We start from the raw sequence: 17,636 nt of genomic DNA, 5'->3' as shown, positions 1-17,636 counted from the left end.
ACAACTATCAACACCAATAAATTCCCCAAAGAATACAGTACTCTCTAAGTCTTTTTTAATCTTTCCTTATTGACATCCATAAGACAAGAGACCTTTTTTAACACACATCAGGTTTAAATTCACTACAGAGAGCAGTTACCACTTTGAAAACACCAAATAAATGTTCGTAAGCTTGCAGAGATTCATGCACATCCTGCTGTGATTTCAGCTTCTCTAAAACAAAACCATACACCCTGCAGCAAAAAGCCAAAAGCGAAAGTAAAAAGCTGACAGACAGCCCAGCTCCACCCACTCTCTGACATCACTGCAGTAAGAAACACCCATTTCTTAAAAGTACACTCACTAATATTTATATACATACCCATTTATAAACACCCATTTCTTAAAGGTACTCTTACATGACACGATATAATTTAGATTGAATGTGGAGCTCAAACTAAGTCTTCCATCTGAAGTTGGTAAATGGCAGCTCTATACTACTATAGTATGGGTGCTGGTTTCAATTACAACACAACAAATTGCAGTTTTATATATAGATGTTCTTTAGTGACAAAATAGCCCAAGGCATTTACTTACACGCACATTCTCAAACAATATCTGACACCAAGCCATAAAGAGATGTTGGGCCAGATGACCAAAAGCTTGGTGAGAGGTAACTGAAAACATAGCTGCAAAAGGTGGAGCAATTTGTGGTATACCTGAGGCTACAATTGAAAGAGTGTAGATATTTCTGAGGTTACCACCCATTAAACCAGTAAAAGCACCCTGGGTGTGATTCTCCGCTCCCCACGCTGACATGCCGCCCTGGCACCCCCCGCGATTCTCCCACCCCCCGCTCGGAGAATTGCCGCTCGCCGTTTTTCACGGCGACCGGCGATTCTCCGGCCCAGGTGGGCCGAGCGGCCTGTCGTTCCCGACCGGTTCACGCCGGCGGCAACCACACCTGGTTGCTGCCGTCGTGAACATGGCGCCAAAGGTTTGTTTGTGGCTTGTGGGGAGCGGAGAGGGGAGTGAGCACCACGGCCGTGCTCGGGAAGGGACTGGCCCGCGATCGGTGCCCACCGATCGTCGGGCCGGCGTCTCCAAAAGACGCACACTTTCCCCCTCCGCCGCCCCGCAAGATGTGGCAGCTTGATCTTGCGGGGCGGCGGAGGGGAAAGTGTGCGTCTCTTGGAGACGCCGGCCCGACGAACGGTGCCCACCAGGGCAGCGGAGAGGGAGACACCATGCGCGGGTTGGAGCCGGCCAACCTGCGCTTGCGCGGCTGACGTCACTTAGGCGCCGCCGTCGCGATTTACGGAGCGCCGCTCCTAGCCCCCTGGGGGGGGGGGGGGGGTGAATAGGGTGCGAGGAGCGGCCTCCGAGGCCGTCGTTAAACTCAGCCGAGTTCACGACGGCCTTCCCGATGCCGCGCGGGAGCGGAGAATCGCGCCCTATTTCTGTATTGATGTGACTCGATTTTCAGTTTTTTGCAAGGGGAATTAGATTAATTTAGAAGGTACTGTAACATTCTTCGAGCTTTATTCGAGACTGTAATATAATTGCTGTTGTTGTAACACTGTTGTTTTAACCTTTGGATACCTAGAAATTTCTGATTGTGATAGCAAAGAGTATGCACATAACATGTTCATATGACATTGTTATTTTGAAATAATTGGTTTCTGCTAATAGCATAGAGCAATACCAGGGACGGGATTCTCCGACCCCGCGCTGAGTCGGAGAATCCATTGGGGGAGCGGGGGCAGCGGCGGCGCAAATCCCACTCCGATGCCGGCTGGCATATTCGCTGGTGCTGATTTTCGGGCGGCGCTGGGATTCCTGCCAGGCCGGTCAGGGCCGTTGAGGCGGCCCCCCCCCCCAGAAATTATCCGGGCCGAGCGGCTGTCCATTTTTGGCCAGCCCCGCCAGCATGAATCACTCAACCCGCGCACCGGTGGGACCTGGCAGGTGAGTATGTGTGGCGGGGTGCGGGGCGATTAGACCCGGTGGGGGGGGTGTGCGCGGTGTGTGTGTGTGTGGGGGGGGGGGGGGCGTGGTGTGTGTGTGTGTGTGTGGGGGGGGGGCGCGGTGTGTGTGGGGGGGGGGCACGGTGGCGATTGGGCCCACCGATCTGCCTGCGGGCTTTTTCCGTGGGGGCACTTCTTTCTTCTTCACCGGGCCCCTGTTGGAACTCTTGCCCGGGGGCCGGCGCTGAGAAGAGAACACATGCGTGAAAATACACCGGCCGGTCTGCGAATGCGCTGAATCACGCCGGCCGTTCCGTGCATGCGCGAACTCGCGCCGGCCCTTCAGCGCTGGCAGGAGCGGTGCCAACCCCCAGAGAATTCCACACTTTCAGGGGCTGTTGACGCTGGAGTGGCACCGGTTTTCCCGCCGGCGTGGAGACTTATGGCAAGATTCTCCGCAAATGCGGAGAATCGTAAAGGCTGCCGTGGGACAGGCCGTGACCGACGACAGCCTTCACGCCCACTTCCGGTGCCGATTTCCCCCCCCCCCCCCCCCCCGGGCGGGGCTAGGAGCGTGGCCCCGTGCGTCACGGCGGCACGGCCTTGACGATGGTCGTCAAGGCAGCATGTCAAGCGCCACGCCGGCTGTCATCGGCCGCGCATGCGCAGTTGGCGTCTTTTCCCTCAGCCGCCCCGCAAGACGTGGCGGCTTGATCTTGCGGGGCGGTGGAGGGAAAAGAGTGCATCCGTTACGGACGCACGGCCCGCGATCGGTGCCCACCGATCGCGGGCCTATGCCCCCCTTGGCACGGCCGTGGTAGTGCCGTGCCAATCGGGCCCCAGATGCCCCAAATGGCCATCTGGTGCCTGTTTCACGACGGCAGCAAGCAGGTGTGTTTGCTGCCGTGTTGAAATGGGCGTGAAGGCTCGGCCCATCGGCCTCGGAGAATCGCCGCTCGCCGAGCGCCGATTCGTGGTGGGGGTGGGCGGGGGTGGGGAGAATAGCGAGAGGGCGTGAAAAATGTCGGGAGGCTCTCCCGCTATTCTCCCACCCGGCGTGGGGGGCGGAGAATCGCGCCCTTAGTCTCCAGAGGGTAGACTCCCAGCCCAGATGTTGTAAGTGTTAATATACTGATACTGCAAACTATTTATCTGGACAAAGAATGGCGTTACACAATGAAGAGCAGAAAACATAATTTCATTCTTTCAAATTTTAACCAGAATCTTCGCACTGATGATCAGGATTCTCTGTTTGAGTAAATCCCGCTGCGATTGAATAGTGTGCAATTCGTGTTTCTGTTACGGGGCGGATGGGAGTTGATATTCGTTTCCCGATTCAGGACTCTCAAATGGAATTTGAAACAATTCCCAGCCCAGCTGGCGGTGTAAACACTGAGGCCAGAATTAGCACCAAAGAGCCTGACTGCTGGAGCTGTTTTTAAGCACTCCACTCACCACGCACTCACTCACTGCAGCCATGAACATTGTGGTGTCTCTCAGGGATCAGTATTGGACCCACCAATTGTTCACAATTTATATAGATGATTTGGAGTTGCAATGTGTCCAAGTTTGCAGACGACAGTAAAATGAGTGGTAAAGCAAAAAGTGCAGAGGGTACTGGAAGTCTACAGAGGGATTTGGATAGGTTAAGTGAATGGGCTAGGTTCTGGCAGATTGAATACAATGTGAGGTTATCCATTTTGGTAGGAATAACAGCAAAAGGGATTATTATTTAACTAATAAAGTATTAAAACATGCTGCTGTGCAGAGGGACCTGGGTGTCCCTAGTTTGGGCCGCACGGTACAACACGTGGATAGCACTGTGGCTTCACAGCGCCAGGGTCCCAGGTTCGATCCCCGTTGAGTCACTGTCTGTGCGGAGTCTGCACGTTCTCCCCATGTTTGCGAGGGTTTCCTCCGGGTGCTCTGGTTTCCTCCCACAGTCCAAAGACATGCAGGTTAGGTGGATTGGCCATGATAAATTGCCCTTGGTATCCAAAAAGGTTAGGAGGGGTTATTGGGTTACGGGGATAGGATGGAAGTGAGGGCTTAATTGGGTTGGTGCAGACTCGATGAGCCGAATGGCGGCCTCCTGCACTGTATGTTCTATGTCTATGTCTGTGAGTTGCAAAAAGTTGGTTTACAGGTGCATCAGGTGGTTAAGAAGGCGAATGGAGTTTTAACCTTCGTTGCTGGAGGGATGGAGTTTAAGACTAGGGAGGTTATACTGCAATTGTATACGGTGTTAGTGAGGCCTCACCTGGAGTATTGTGTTCAATTTTGGTCTCCTTACCTGAGAAAGGGAATGGAATTCTGTGATCCTGAGGCTAAGTGTTGACGCCGTTGGAAATGCCTGGCGTTTCTCAACGGCGTAAACATGGCCTCAGGATCAGCAATTCTGGCCCCTACAGGGGGCCAGCACGGCACTGGAGCGACCCACGCTACTCCAGCTGCAGATCCTGGCGTGAATTGAGCGCGCGAGGTCCGCGCATGCGCAGTGGAACCGGCACCAACGCGCACATGTGCAGCGGCTCCCTTCGCCGCTTCAGCCCTGACACAATCTGGCGCAAGGCTACAGGGGCTGGTGCTGAAGTAAGGAGGCCCCCAGCCAGAGAGGTCGGCCCGCCGATCGGTGGGCCCCGATCGCGGGCCAGGCCACATTTGAGGCCCCCCCCCCGGGGTCGGACCCCCACAGGCCAGCCCCTTCCACGCCAGGGTCCTGCCGGCTGAGAGCAGGTGTGAACGGCGCTGGTGGGACTCGGGTTTTTTACGACCCATCCCGGGCCTCGACTCGGCGGGGGAGGCGCGTAGAGCGGACCTCCGACCGACGCCGCCCAACTACTCCGGTGCCAATGACACCGATTCTGCACAGAGTGGAGAATCACATGCCGGCGGTGTGGCGCGATTCATGCCAGTTGCGGGGATTCTCCAGCCCAGCCCCTGACTGGCAGAGGAGATTCACTAGGTTAATGCCAGAGTTTAAAAAAAATAAATTTAGAGTACCCAATTATTTTTTCCAATTAAGGGCCAATTTAGCGTGGCCAATCCACCTATCCTGCACATTTTTGGGTTGTGGGGGTGAAACCCACGCAGACACGGGGAGAATGTGCAAACTCCTCACGGTCAGTGACCCAGAGCCGGGATTCGAACCCAGGTCCTCAGCTCCGTAGGCAGCAATGCTAACCACTGTGCCACCGTGCTGCCCTGTTAATGCCAGAGTTGAGGGTTGCATTATGAGGAGAGGTGAGTAGATTGAGATTGTACTCATTGGAATTTCGAAGGATGCAGGGGATCTTCTAGAAACCTATGAAATTATGAAAGGAATAGATAGGATAGATGCTGGGTGGTTGTTTCCACTGGCGGGTGAAAGCAGAACTGGGGGGCTTGACCTCAAAATAAGGGGAAGTTGATTTAGGACTGGGCTTCGGAGGAACTTTTTCACCCAAAGGGTTGTGAATCTATGGAATTCCCTGCCCAGTGAAGCAGTTGAGGCTCCTTCATTAAATGTTTTCAAGATAAAGACAGATCGTTTTTTTGAAGAATAAAAGAATAAAGGGTTGTGGTATTCGGGCAGGAAAGTGGAGCTGAGCCAACAAAGATCAGCCATGATCTCATTGAATGTGGAGCAGGGTCAAAGGGCCAGATGACCTACTCCTGCTCCTAGTTCTTATGTTCTCATCCATGGTGGACCCATTGCTCGATTCCAATGAGAAGAGGAAGGGCATTCTCTTCCACAGGGTGGGCTGCAACCTCAAGCCCACACTCCTGAAGAGGGCCTGAAAGATGGTGACAAAAGCAGTCAGTGTTGCTGGCCTCAACAGAAGGCGACCGCTCGTGATCCTGAGGGATGGCGGTCACTGGTGAGGGCTCTGCCCTGAGAAGGGCAGAGTACCAGGGAGGGTTCCAAAGGCCATGTTGCAGGTGTCTTTTGTTTGGGTGGGCTCTGCTAATCCCCTGCTTCCTCTGTTGGGGGCAGTGCTTCGGAGTGCCAACACCTGGTGGGCCAGTGTTTGAGCATGGTGATGCCCATCATCTTGATTTCCATCAGGTGGCCTGGGTGGGCTCTCATCACCAGAATGTCTCTGAACAGTTGCAGTGAGCAGTCAGCAATGTGCGCATAAATCCACACACTCTAGCAATGGCAGTCTGAGCCACCCCAACACGGAGGGGTGATATCCCGGGTGGGATTTTCCGACCCCTCCACGCCTAAATCGCGCTTGGTGCGGGGGTGGAGAATTACCCAAAATAAGCCCCCACGCCTTCTCACGATTCTCCGCCGACCGGAGAATCACCCCCATTCGCACGTGCGCAAGATCGACGCGGCGCCAGGCGGGGGCCATTGGAAAAGGCCCAGCCCCCGCCGATTCTCCGACCTTCCACGCCCAGTGCCCGAGTCCCGCCCGGCGTGGTTCTAATGTGGTTCCACCCGGCGGGAACTCGGAGATGCGGCTGATGTGGGCGTTATGGTGGGGGGGCCCGTGACTACGGGAAGGCCACCGATCGGCGGGCTATCGCAATCCGGGAATGACCCATCTTCTTCGGCGTGGGCCAGCTGTGTGGCTCCGCCATGTCAGTGGCGCCGGCGCCAAGGTGGGCCGCTTGCGGCCACCGTGCGCATGCACGGCCGCACGGTCTGTCCAGTAGGCCCCACCGGCAGCCAGAGCTGCGGGACGCATGGCGGAGGCCTGCTAGCCCCCTGGAGAACGGATTCCCCGTTCTTCACCCCAGACTTTCGCGGAAGAAGTCCGGAATTATTCTCGCCCATTTTCCGGTTGGCGTGGGGACTTAGTCCCCCAAAGAGAGAATCCCACCCCCCGAGTTCTCCCCTGCCCCTCTAATCTGGCCTGGGCAGTCATTCCCCAGGCAAGCCTGTTTTCTGAGAGGGTTTCCGATGTCTCATTCCCCTTGAACAGCCACAATGCCCAGGCCCTGCTTTAAAATACTTGCACCAATTCGTACCCGTGTGGCATCGGCCTAAAAGGGGTGGAACTTTAAGTGTCCAGCCCACGAATGAGATTTAAATCCATGCTAATGACTTTTGCATGGACTCACCAGTGCAGGGTGTAAACTTCAATCACGCCGTCAGTGGGTAACCAGAGCATGGAAAACAACCCTACAGAATCATTCAAGCACATTACTGTATGCTCAACGGCTATTTTTCCTAGACAATTGCCTTGATATCAGTGTCACTTGAAAATCCTTTCCTTCTGATATTGTAAATGTGTTCTTTGCCTTGCTGCCCTCCCAACCAGAGTGGTCTCACCAGATTACTGGTGGGCTGCCCCACCCCCTTTAGAAATTGGTGCCGGTATCTTTCCCCATTAAACTTGGTGTGAAAAGGAGCTACCTGGAGATGGCTGGTATTAAACAGAGTTGGTCCTAAGCTATTTCAGCAACTACGAGAGTAACGCTGCTATAGAGCTCCTTCTAGCTCCAAAAGTACTTTTGGCGACCATGGATTTCCATTGGATGGGCCCATTATCATGCGATGTAAAGTACTGCAGTGTTTTGCTGGTGATCAATCTGTTTGGCCAGGTAATGAACACTCTTTCTGTGGCCATCAAGTCCTGAAGTGGGCTTGAACCAGAGGCAGAGACAGTACCGCTGCACCACAAAACCTCCACGAAGAGCTAAGAATCTCAAATGCTAACCAGAAAACTTGCAATGAGGGTAGTCACAGGATCTTTTGCATTATTGAGGGTGCCCAAACAGAATTTGACTGCTGGAGATCTCTCAACAGCATGCGTGTCAGCACAACACAAAAGCAAAGTGCTGCAGATGTTGGAAATCTGAAATGAAAACAGAAAATCCTAAAAACACTCAGCTGGTCCAACACATCTGTGGAAAGAATTAATGTTGTAGGTCTGTGACCTTTCCTTGGCTCTGCTATCATTCCTTGCCCTCCTGCACTTTAATGATGAACCTGTATATCAAAAATTCAGATGGACCAGTGGGAAACTCCCCAGGAAGAATATTGGAGTCACAGAGGAATTGTGTTCCCTGGAGCATGGTGATCATGTGCACAACGGAGGCCTGACTGATGATATGAGGTTGACCAATAAATTAACAGAATCCATGAGGACAAATGCTCCAAGGTTTAGGCAGGATCCAATTCCCTAGTTATGACTTAATTAAAAATCTGTTCCTAATGTTGTATAGACTTTTGCGTCAGAATGGAGACCTTTTGTGTTTTAATTCCCAACAAATGAAACTTGCAGTCATAGAAGATATTCTAAAACTTTGAATTCTGTGGTGCGGGAGCACTTCCCTTTAGATTTTCTGGGAAAATCTTGTAATTATGTGGAGGATGTTGGAATCTGTTTTAATAATTTTCTGCTCCTCTTGTCAGACCAGCTTCTGGATATATTTTTCTTGAGAGAGAGTGATGAAACTTTATGAAAAACATAGTCCTATTTAAAAAAACTAATTGAATGCATCTTAAGACTGCACCAGATGTGGTCAGTGTTACAGAATTAATTATTATAGCACAGAAGGAGGCCATTCAACCTGTTGAGTCTGCACCAGCTCTCCACATAACAATTTAACGAGTGCCACTCTCCTTTCTCCGTGTAGTCCTTCTCCGATAACAATCCCAATTCCCTCTTTGATGCCTTTATTGAATCTGCTTCCACCACACACTCCTCAGCCAGTGTATTCCAGATCCTAACCACTCAGGTGCGTGAAAATGTTTTCTCTCACGTCGCCATTGCTTCTTTTGTCATTTACCTTAACTCTGTGTCCTCTTGTTCTCGAGTCTTCCACCAATGGGGACAGTTTTGCCTTATCTACTGGCCAGACTACTCATGATTTTGAATACCTCTTTCAAATCGCCTCTCAATCTTCTCTTCTCCTCCAAGGAAATCAGTCCCAACTTCGCCAATCTATCTTCGTAGCTGAAGTTTGGGCAGCACGGTAGCATAGCGGTTAGCACAATTGCTTCACAGCTTCAGGATCCCAGGTTTGATTCCCGGCTGGGTCACTGTCTGTGTGGAGTCTGCACGTTCTCCCCGTGTCTGTGTGGGTTTCCTCGGGTGCTCCGGTTTCCCCCCACAGTCCAAAGATGTGCGGGTTAGGTCGATTGGCCGTACTAAATTGCCCTGAGTGTCCGAAAAGGTTAAGTGGTGGTTGCTGGGTTACGGGGATAGGGCAGATACGTGGGTTTGAGTAGGGTGCTCTTTGTAAGGGCTGGTGCAGACTTGATGGGGCGGATGGCCTCCTTCTTCACTGTAAATTCTATGCAAGTTCCTCATCCCTGGGATCATTGTCTTGGAACTAATGAAATATTCAGCTGAATGACATGCACAATGTGCATATTTAGTCCAGCACTACACCAAGTCCATGCAGTGATATCGTAAACCAAACACAACTATTTTGCTGTATTGAATTGGCATTTTATTCCAGTTATTTTGTTCATTTATTTGATGCTTCCACTATTTGATGATGGTTCAATATACCTAAAATGTAGAGCACATGTACTAACACCAACATGTATCCAAAATTAGCTATGGCTATTTTTTAAACTTGGTGGGGTTGTTTTGTTTACTGTATGAGTTTTCAGTGTGCTTCCTCCAGCAGATGCTTTTGCTATGGCTTTGACATCTGAAGGATTTCACTGGTGTTAACAATGGAGCAAGCTCAATAAAAGAGACATGATTAATCTGTAGTTAAATTAATTTGCTGTAAATAATTGTTCTCGTCACTGGCTGTGCTCTTGCAGCATGTTGTTTTGCTCTGCCTGCTCACTCTGTGCTCTGCCTGCTCACTCCATGCTATGCCCTGCCTGTTCTGTGCTCTTCCTACCCTTCTCATTTCCTCTGTTTTCCTCTTCTGTAGGCTCTGATGTTCTTTATATTGGTCCATCAAAAGGTAAGCTTTCACTTTATCACGAACTTTATGACTAAATATTATTGTTGTGAACTGTGGGTGCTTTGTTTTATTTTTGGTGCACAGATTTGCATAATAATTAGAATTATTGGTTCTCCAGTTAATGCATCTTGCTGAATGCTCTATACCTTAACTGGCAATTAACCAAATACAATTATATTTCTTTTAATCCTGTTCAGGAAGTATTTACTCAAGCCCGGGATTGTATTGTAAAACAATGACGCCGACATATGACTCGAGAGACGGTAGTCCGCTTTCCCCAACCTCTGCTTGGTTTGGTGACAGTCCTCTGTCAGAAGGCAATCCTAGTGTTCTTGCAGTGAGCCAGCCAATCACCTCGCCAGATATTTTGGCACAACTATTCAAACCCCAGTCTCTACTTGATAAGGCGAAAACTAACAAAGGGCAAGTTCCCATCTTTTCTTTCCTACTTTTTGACTTTTTCTTAAGTATATAGTTACATAGTGTACATTTTATTTCAACTTTTATATGTTTTCTTTTAGATGGCTGGATTCATCAAGGTCACTGATGGAGCAAGATGTAAAAGACAATGAAGTTTTGATGCTCCGATTCAAATATTACAGTTTCTTTGATTTAAACCCAAAGGTATGAGTTTACAAAAATGCATATCATTTCCAAAAGCTTTTCCCCTTCACGCAGGTTTTTAATTTTGTACTTCAAAAGATGTTTCTGGGCAGTGATGTAACATGGTGTATTATTCTGTGCTATTGAAAAGATCATTAAAACTAGCATGTGAAACTTAGTTTGCACCAGTACACTAAAATACTAAGGATCTGCATAATTTTAAAAGCACTGGACGGTGTCAGGCAGTATTACATGTTTGATTACGCCATTGTGTCCACAGAATTCCAACAGTGCAATAGGAAGCCATTCGGTCCATTAGGCCTGCACCAACTCTCTGAAAGAGCACACGACCTAGGCCCACTCCCCCACCCTATCCCAGAAACCTCATTACCCTGCCTAACCAGCACATCCTTTGGACAGTAAGGGGCAATTTAGCATGGCCAATCCACCTACCTTGCACTGTGACTGTGGGAGGAAACCAGACAAAACTCATGCAGACACTGGGAGAACGCAGGACCGCACAATGGCATAGTGAACAAAAGAACAAAGAAAATTACAGCACAGGAACAGGCCCTTCGGCCCTCCAAGCCTGCGCCGATCCAGATCCTTTATCTAAACCTGTTGCCTATTTTCCAAGGATCTACTTCCCTCTGTTCCCCGCCCGTTCATATATCTGTCCAGATGCATCTTAAATGATGCTATCGTGCCCGCCTCCACCACCTCCGCTGGCAAAGCGTTTCAGGCACCCACCACCCTCTGCGTAAAAAAACCTTCCACGCACATCTCCCTTAAACTTTCCCCCTCTCACCTTGAAATCGTGACCCGTTGTAATTGACACTCCCACTCTTGAAAAAAGCTTGTTGCTATCCACCCTGTCCATACATCTCATAATTTTGTAGACCTCAATCAGGTCCCTCCTCAACCTCCGTCTTTCCAATGAAAACAATCCTAATCTACTCAACCTTTCTTCATAGCTAGCACCCTCCATACCAGGCAACATCCTGGTGAACCTCCTCTGCACCCTGCACTGCTGCCTCACAACGCCAGGGACCCAGGTTTCCTCCCGACCTCTGATGACTGTGGAGTTTGCACTTTCTCTCCGTGCCTGCGTGGGATTCCTGGGTGGGGTTTCCTACCACAGTCTAAAGATGTGCAGGGAAGGTGGATTGGTCATGCAAAATTGCCCCTTGGTGGGGTTGCAGGAATAGGGCAGGGGAGTGGGTGGTCTTTTGCCAAGTTGGCAGACTCAATGGGCTGAATGGCCTCCTTCTGCACTGTAGGGATTTTATGATTAAATCCACAGTCACCCAAGGCCGGAATTGAACCTGGATCCCTGATACTATGAGGCAGCAGTGCTAGCCAATGTACCGCCCATGTCCAATTCTGTATTTGAAACAAACCTGTTGGACTGTAACCTGGTGTTGTAAGACTTCTTGCAATTCTGTATGAATATTCAAGTTAAATTTATTAACTATACAGTCTAACCCTTTATTTTGGCTATGATGTTTGCAAAACTTGTATCTAATTGCTTCATGTACCATGATAATACCATGTTCTTTGCAATATAGGCTCCAGGGATGTGCTTTCATTAAATCTTTTTTTTGTCCAGTCTTTTTCCGTTCATTTCTGTCAATACATAAAATGAAATGAAATGAAAATCGCTTATTGTCACAAGTAGGCTTTAATGAAGTTACTGTGAAACGCCCCTAGTCGCCACATTCCAGCGTCTGTTCGGGGAGGCTGGTACGGGAATTGAATCGTGCTGCTGGCCTGCCTGGGTCTGCTTTAAAAGGCAGCTATTTAGCCCAGTGCTAAACCAGCCCCTTATTAACACCGGTTAAAAGTACAAACCATAGGAATTATAGGAAAACATTTGATGAAATTAAAATCAATACTTTCATGATGACATAGCACATTCATGTGATGCCGTTCATAATTTATGGTTGGAAGTGCAGTTAAACAAGTATTCATCTTTAAAATATACCAAAAAATGTATTTTGTTTTAAACCTGCAATTACAGTTTTCATTGTATTTATTCATGCTTTGTATTGCCACACGACACTTGTTCATACAAAATTATGACAATTCTAAACATTTGTTTTACCTGAAATTTCAGTATGATGCAGTGAGGATCAACCAGCTTTTTGAACAAGCTAAATGGTGCATTCTTCTGGAAGAAAATGAATGCACAGAGGAAGAGATGATGATGTTTGCAGCTTTGCAAGTAAGTAAACACTAAATAAGAATAAAAAATTCACATATGTTCAATAAAAATGCTGCCTCCAATTAATTGTCACATTAGAAAGTTTTGGTTTGTCTAAACTCTTGCATATAGTCATTACGGTAGCTATAAACAACGTTGGAGCATTTGAGAAGGGCAAAAGGCTGAAAAAGAATGGGCGCTATGCCCAGAATGTAATTGGGCAATTCTGTATGTTCCATTAAAGCATTTATGAGCACAAACACACTGCAGAATGATGAGATCAGTTTTCTATTTTTAATGTATGCCTGAGCAAAACTGCTTTACATAATTCTCAAATGAGAAATGGTTTTAGCTATTTAACTAATGTGGTTCCTAGCTTTTTGGTCTTGAATATGTACAGAAATATGAATTCTTAAGTATTAATTTTCCGACCATGCGAGTGATGATATTCAATTATCTGATCACAGTCTTTACCATTTAAAGTGGGATCTACTTTCAGTTTCTGGGACTGGCTGCCACAGTGCATACCTGTGATAGCTGAATGTATAACTCCTTGACAGTACTCTGCAATTTTATTTTTATTACTGTATCTTCCATGAACCTTGAAGTTTGGGTCTTCCAAGAGATGCTGCTGAGACGAATGCAATTGAATTCTTCTGGCAATCTTTAACTCTTCCCTTGGTAATCACTGTTTTTCAAAGCTTTGGGCATGCCAGCTTTGGGTAAGCCTGGATCTAGATTATGTAATCTCCACTATATAGACCATGACATTCCAGCATAATTATATAATATTTGGTTTGGTCTACAAATAATTTGTTGTTGGTCAGGGTTTTCACAGAAAGTGGACATGTGTTCCTTGGACCCGATGCCTTCCATGCAGATGCTGCTGAATGAAGCTGGAATTGCACGCTGACATCATCCAACACAGAGTATTTAGTTCACAATATAGATGTTCATGACACCAGATATGTGGAGAAGCTTGATCCTGTCTGAACAAGTCCAGTCCTTGCAGTCTTGGTACTGGCACTGTTGAAACTTCACAAACCTCTGTTCATCACTTCACGGTGGTGCAGAATTCTAGCGGGGATGATGTCAAGTTCCTGAAGTGAAAACTGGTGGTTTGGATGTGGGTGGATTTTATAAAGCCTGCAAGAGCAGGAAACGTGACATACAGGATGGCTGAATTAGGTGGGAGCTGATATCTGTCCTGACAACAGGTTGAACTGCAGAGATTTGATTTAGTGGTGTGTTTGTGGCATGGTGGGCATCTCACTGGCCTGTGGAGGGTTTCTACTTGTATGCCATGAATACTCATTAGCGTTTTTTTTTTTAAAAAAATGATTGACAATTCTAAACATTTACTTTACTTTGAAATTTCTGTATAGTGCATACCTTTATGCTAAAGTCAGCTGTACATGATAATCTTGTTGCACCCGATTCATGTGTATTCAAAAATGGCACAAGAAGGCAATTTTGTGCAGTAGTATCTGGTCATCCATTTTCCTTGTTGCACAAGGAAGTGAGCAGGAGAATGGCAGCTTAGATGGAAGCTTGGGAAGAGCAAGGGTGAGTCAGTTGTCGAGGGGGTTTATGGATTAGGGTCATGGGCATGGAGGAGTGACAGAAGGAAAATCCTGGCGTCCTGGTGGGGGAGTGAGTAGTGGGAACAGTCAGTCAGGGTAGGAAATGAGGGACCTAATGGGTGGTGTTAATATTTCTACATGCGAGTCCATCATGGGATGTTGGCTGGCAAGGCACTGTTGGGCTTTTGAGTTTTCCTGCAACATTTCATTTATCTCCTCTCCCTTCTCAACCATCTCTCTCCTCAGATGCTGTCCAGTATTGTCTAGTATTTTTTGTTTTTGTTTCAGATTACAAAATCCGCAGTAATTTGCTTTTATGTCATTTATCCCTGCTGGACATTGTCCTTTACAATGCATAGAAGGGAGGACTAGCTTAGCCTGAAAACTCAGTCATGTCCCACAGAGTGATGACTACAACACTGGACACTCACGTGAGCATTCAATGAAGGCAGAACAATAAAAACACTTCTACAATAAAGGAAATGTCCCGAAGCCCCTTTTAACTATTAACGTGTGCTAACCTTAAGACTATGCTAGTCTCAAGAAAAGAATTATATACACATATCCAATGCAATGTGAAATATTTACAAGTGAAATTTAAATTTGAAAAAAGTTAATGTGTCACCTTTGATCTCAATAAATCTCATGGTAATGGAATTGGGCAGGAAAGCTTTAGCTATGCTGCAGGGCCTCCTGGTGTGCCCAGGAGGCTCTTATTTTAGCCTGCACGTAACTGCTGCACTGTTAGCTGACAACGGGTTTCACCACTGAAACATTCCCCCACTGTGGTCAAATGTGTCTCATGTAGATGCCACCAGCACTTGAAATTTCAATTGTAGTCACATGGGAACCAGCAAAAAGCAAAATACCGGAAGTGGTGCACACTTCCTACACCACCATTGGGAGCAGCATGCCACATTTAAAAGCTCTGCTCTTGGTATGTAACTAGTTACTTGCATTGTCTGCGGAGCAAGCCTAAAGGACAAATGAAATGAAAATTGCTTATTGTCACAAGTAGGCTTCAATGAAGTTACTGTGAAAAGCCCCTAGTCGCCACATTCCGGCGCCTGTCCGGGGAGGCTGGTACGGGAATTGAACCGTGCTGCTGGCCTGCTTGGTCTGCTTTAAAAGCCAGCGATTTAGCCAAGTGAGCTAAACCAGCCCCTTTAAATGCATTGGATATGTGTCATCTTCCAAAATGACAGTCACTGATTTTTGCTTTAAATTAATTTCTAGGCACCAAAAGCACAAAGCTAGTTTCTTGATCACAAGTACAGTGGCGGGATTCTCCGTCCAGCTGTCGGAATCGGGAGACGCGATTGGTTGGAGAATAGTGTGTGAGCCAAAAATAGTGGCAGGCGCTGCGCGCCCGGCAGAATGCCATGCTCTGGTGCCTCAACAATGGCGTCAATGCATTCTACTCCTCACATACAGTAAAAGCCATTGGCATATCCTTAATGGGCCCAACCTGGTACTCTCCGGGACTCGTTTGATGCTCCGCTTCTGCCAGGAGGAATTACCGATGGCAGGTTTCACTTGTGGCTTCAAAAAGCGGGAAACGGGCACAGTGGCGGAGAGAGAGGAGGTAGGACATGTTCCCAGGGGTGCGACAGTGGACTGCCAATCTTGCCACTGGCATAGCTGGCTGGATGGGGGTGGTGTTTGTCAGGGGGGGCAAGGGGGGGTGGGTGGTGACCAGAGGATGGGCCATGGCATCGGAATGAGCCCTGGGACCGGAGTGCTATTCAGGCACGGACTGCCATTGCTGCGGCCTGCGAGGCTGCCATCCTACTCTGCACCCCACTGACTGCCCACTAGCATGTGGTTGCGCATCTGGTGACCTTCAAAGCCATGGCGGCCGTTACGGGTGCTGGTACATAGTTCAGGGTTGGCGCGCATACTCTGCTGGCAGGTGGAGTTCGAGCGTCCTTTGGGGGGGGTTGGTGCCAGGGACACAGTGTTGCCTACTCACTCAGGCCACCCTGAGGAGGTTGTGCAGCTTCTTTCAGCATTACTGGCCAGTCCTGGCAGTGGAGCCCATTGTACTCACTGCTTCTGCCACCTGCGCCCAGGCCAGTTGTACAACGGGGAGTGGCAGCCTCCTTTGCACCCGGGAAACACGGTGGCCCACCTCTCTTCCACGGCTACCATCAGGGTCTCCAGCTCAACGTCCTCAAACCGGGGTGCCGCTCTCCTTGCTGTATGGGACGAGTGTGTATGGAATGAAGTGCCAATAGTGGCTGTCAGCCTTTTGAGTGGCAATCACGACCCTGGCGAATCGGACATTGTTTTTCATTGGAATCGATATTGTTCCACGTGGCACTGGTGCAAGCCCATTAACGGATCCTGAAATGCTCCGGGACGTGTGCCAATTTAGTTAACGTAGAAGTCCACCGATTTAAGTCCCCATGTCAGCACTTATTTTCTGAAACAGAGAAACCCGCCCCTTGCCTTTGCTATCCTCCTTTTTCCTCCACCCCCCCCCCCTTTTCTACTTTCCTCTTGGTCTACACAAAAAGCCCAAGTAGCAAGGTTCTTTCGTTGTCGGAGCGAATGTGATTTGTTTCACTTTCTTTATTTTGGGACGTGTGCTACCTCTCATAAAAGGTCGGACTTTCCACCACTGCTGTACATTTAGGAAACTGTTAAAAGCTCAGAAGATGTAGTTTCCTAAATGGAAAAGATTATCCATCAATATTGTGACCATATTTATAACCAGGACCCCACAATCATTTTGTTTTGCTTAAAAGCTGCTCAACCAATGTGCTCCCGGTTCACTAAATCAGCGTTTTCAAACGTTTTTCCCCCAGGACCCGTTGCCAACCTGCTGACCTTCACCACCCACGCCTGCCAACCTTCGCAACACACATCACGTTCACTTTAATGCGAAAGGGAAGCCTGCTTGGTCCTCACGTCTCACTCCAATCAGGTTCACAGGAGGAGAGGGAAATGCACATATCAGGTGCAGACTTCAGCCAGTTCCTTTGTGTTGACTTCACCTTTGTGGCAACGAAAAATCCATCCTCGCACATGTAGGTTGTCATGAAGGGCATTAGCAACAAAATGCTTGTTTTGCTCAGCAGTGGATACTCCTGGGAGATGCTACTCTAGAATGCTGACAACCTCGTGGGCGTTTGCCATGTTTTTAATGTGCTATCACAAGTCGGGTATAGCAGTGTAGTCTTTTAATTTGGGGTCAGCTGTAAGTTAATAACTGACTCGGGGATTTCAACCTCAAAGGGGATTTTTCACCCATCACTTCTCTTTCAAAATCTGCACCCTTTGGTAAGCAGCTGGAATAAATAACTATGGGCTGGATTCTCTGATTCTGCGGCTATGTGCGGAGGATGCCGTTTGGTCTTACGACCAAAATGTCGGCGCCAGGTTTATGCAAGTTGAGAGGACACGTGTCCCACACCATTGGGAAGTCGGCCC

The 17,636-nt window shown here is 48.4% G+C and overlaps 1 protein-coding gene across 7 annotated transcripts in view; it reads left to right on the top strand.

Moving 5' to 3' along the window:
• The window catches only part of LOC119954105 (fermitin family homolog 2), a 168,522-nt gene that overhangs the window by 98,571 nt on the left and 52,315 nt on the right, over positions 1 to 17,636 (top strand). For 5 of the 7 annotated variants that reach the window (XM_038779006.1, XM_038779032.1, XM_038778998.1 and 2 more), the window contains exons 5-8: positions 9,780 to 9,812; positions 10,010 to 10,235; positions 10,334 to 10,436; positions 12,532 to 12,639. In XM_038779006.1, coding sequence (XP_038634934.1) covers positions 9,780 to 9,812; positions 10,010 to 10,235; positions 10,334 to 10,436; positions 12,532 to 12,639 — 470 coding nt within the window. The remainder of the gene's footprint in view (positions 1 to 9,779; positions 9,813 to 10,009; positions 10,236 to 10,333; positions 10,437 to 12,531; positions 12,640 to 17,636) is intronic. The other 2 variants (XM_038779049.1, XM_038779042.1) reach the window with 1 other exon arrangement.

The sequence above is a fragment of the Scyliorhinus canicula genome, chromosome 2, assembly GCF_902713615.1.
Source record: "Scyliorhinus canicula chromosome 2, sScyCan1.1, whole genome shotgun sequence".
Lineage (NCBI taxonomy): Eukaryota > Metazoa > Chordata > Chondrichthyes > Carcharhiniformes > Scyliorhinidae > Scyliorhinus > Scyliorhinus canicula.
This window is presented reverse-complemented; position numbering and strand designations above follow the sequence as displayed.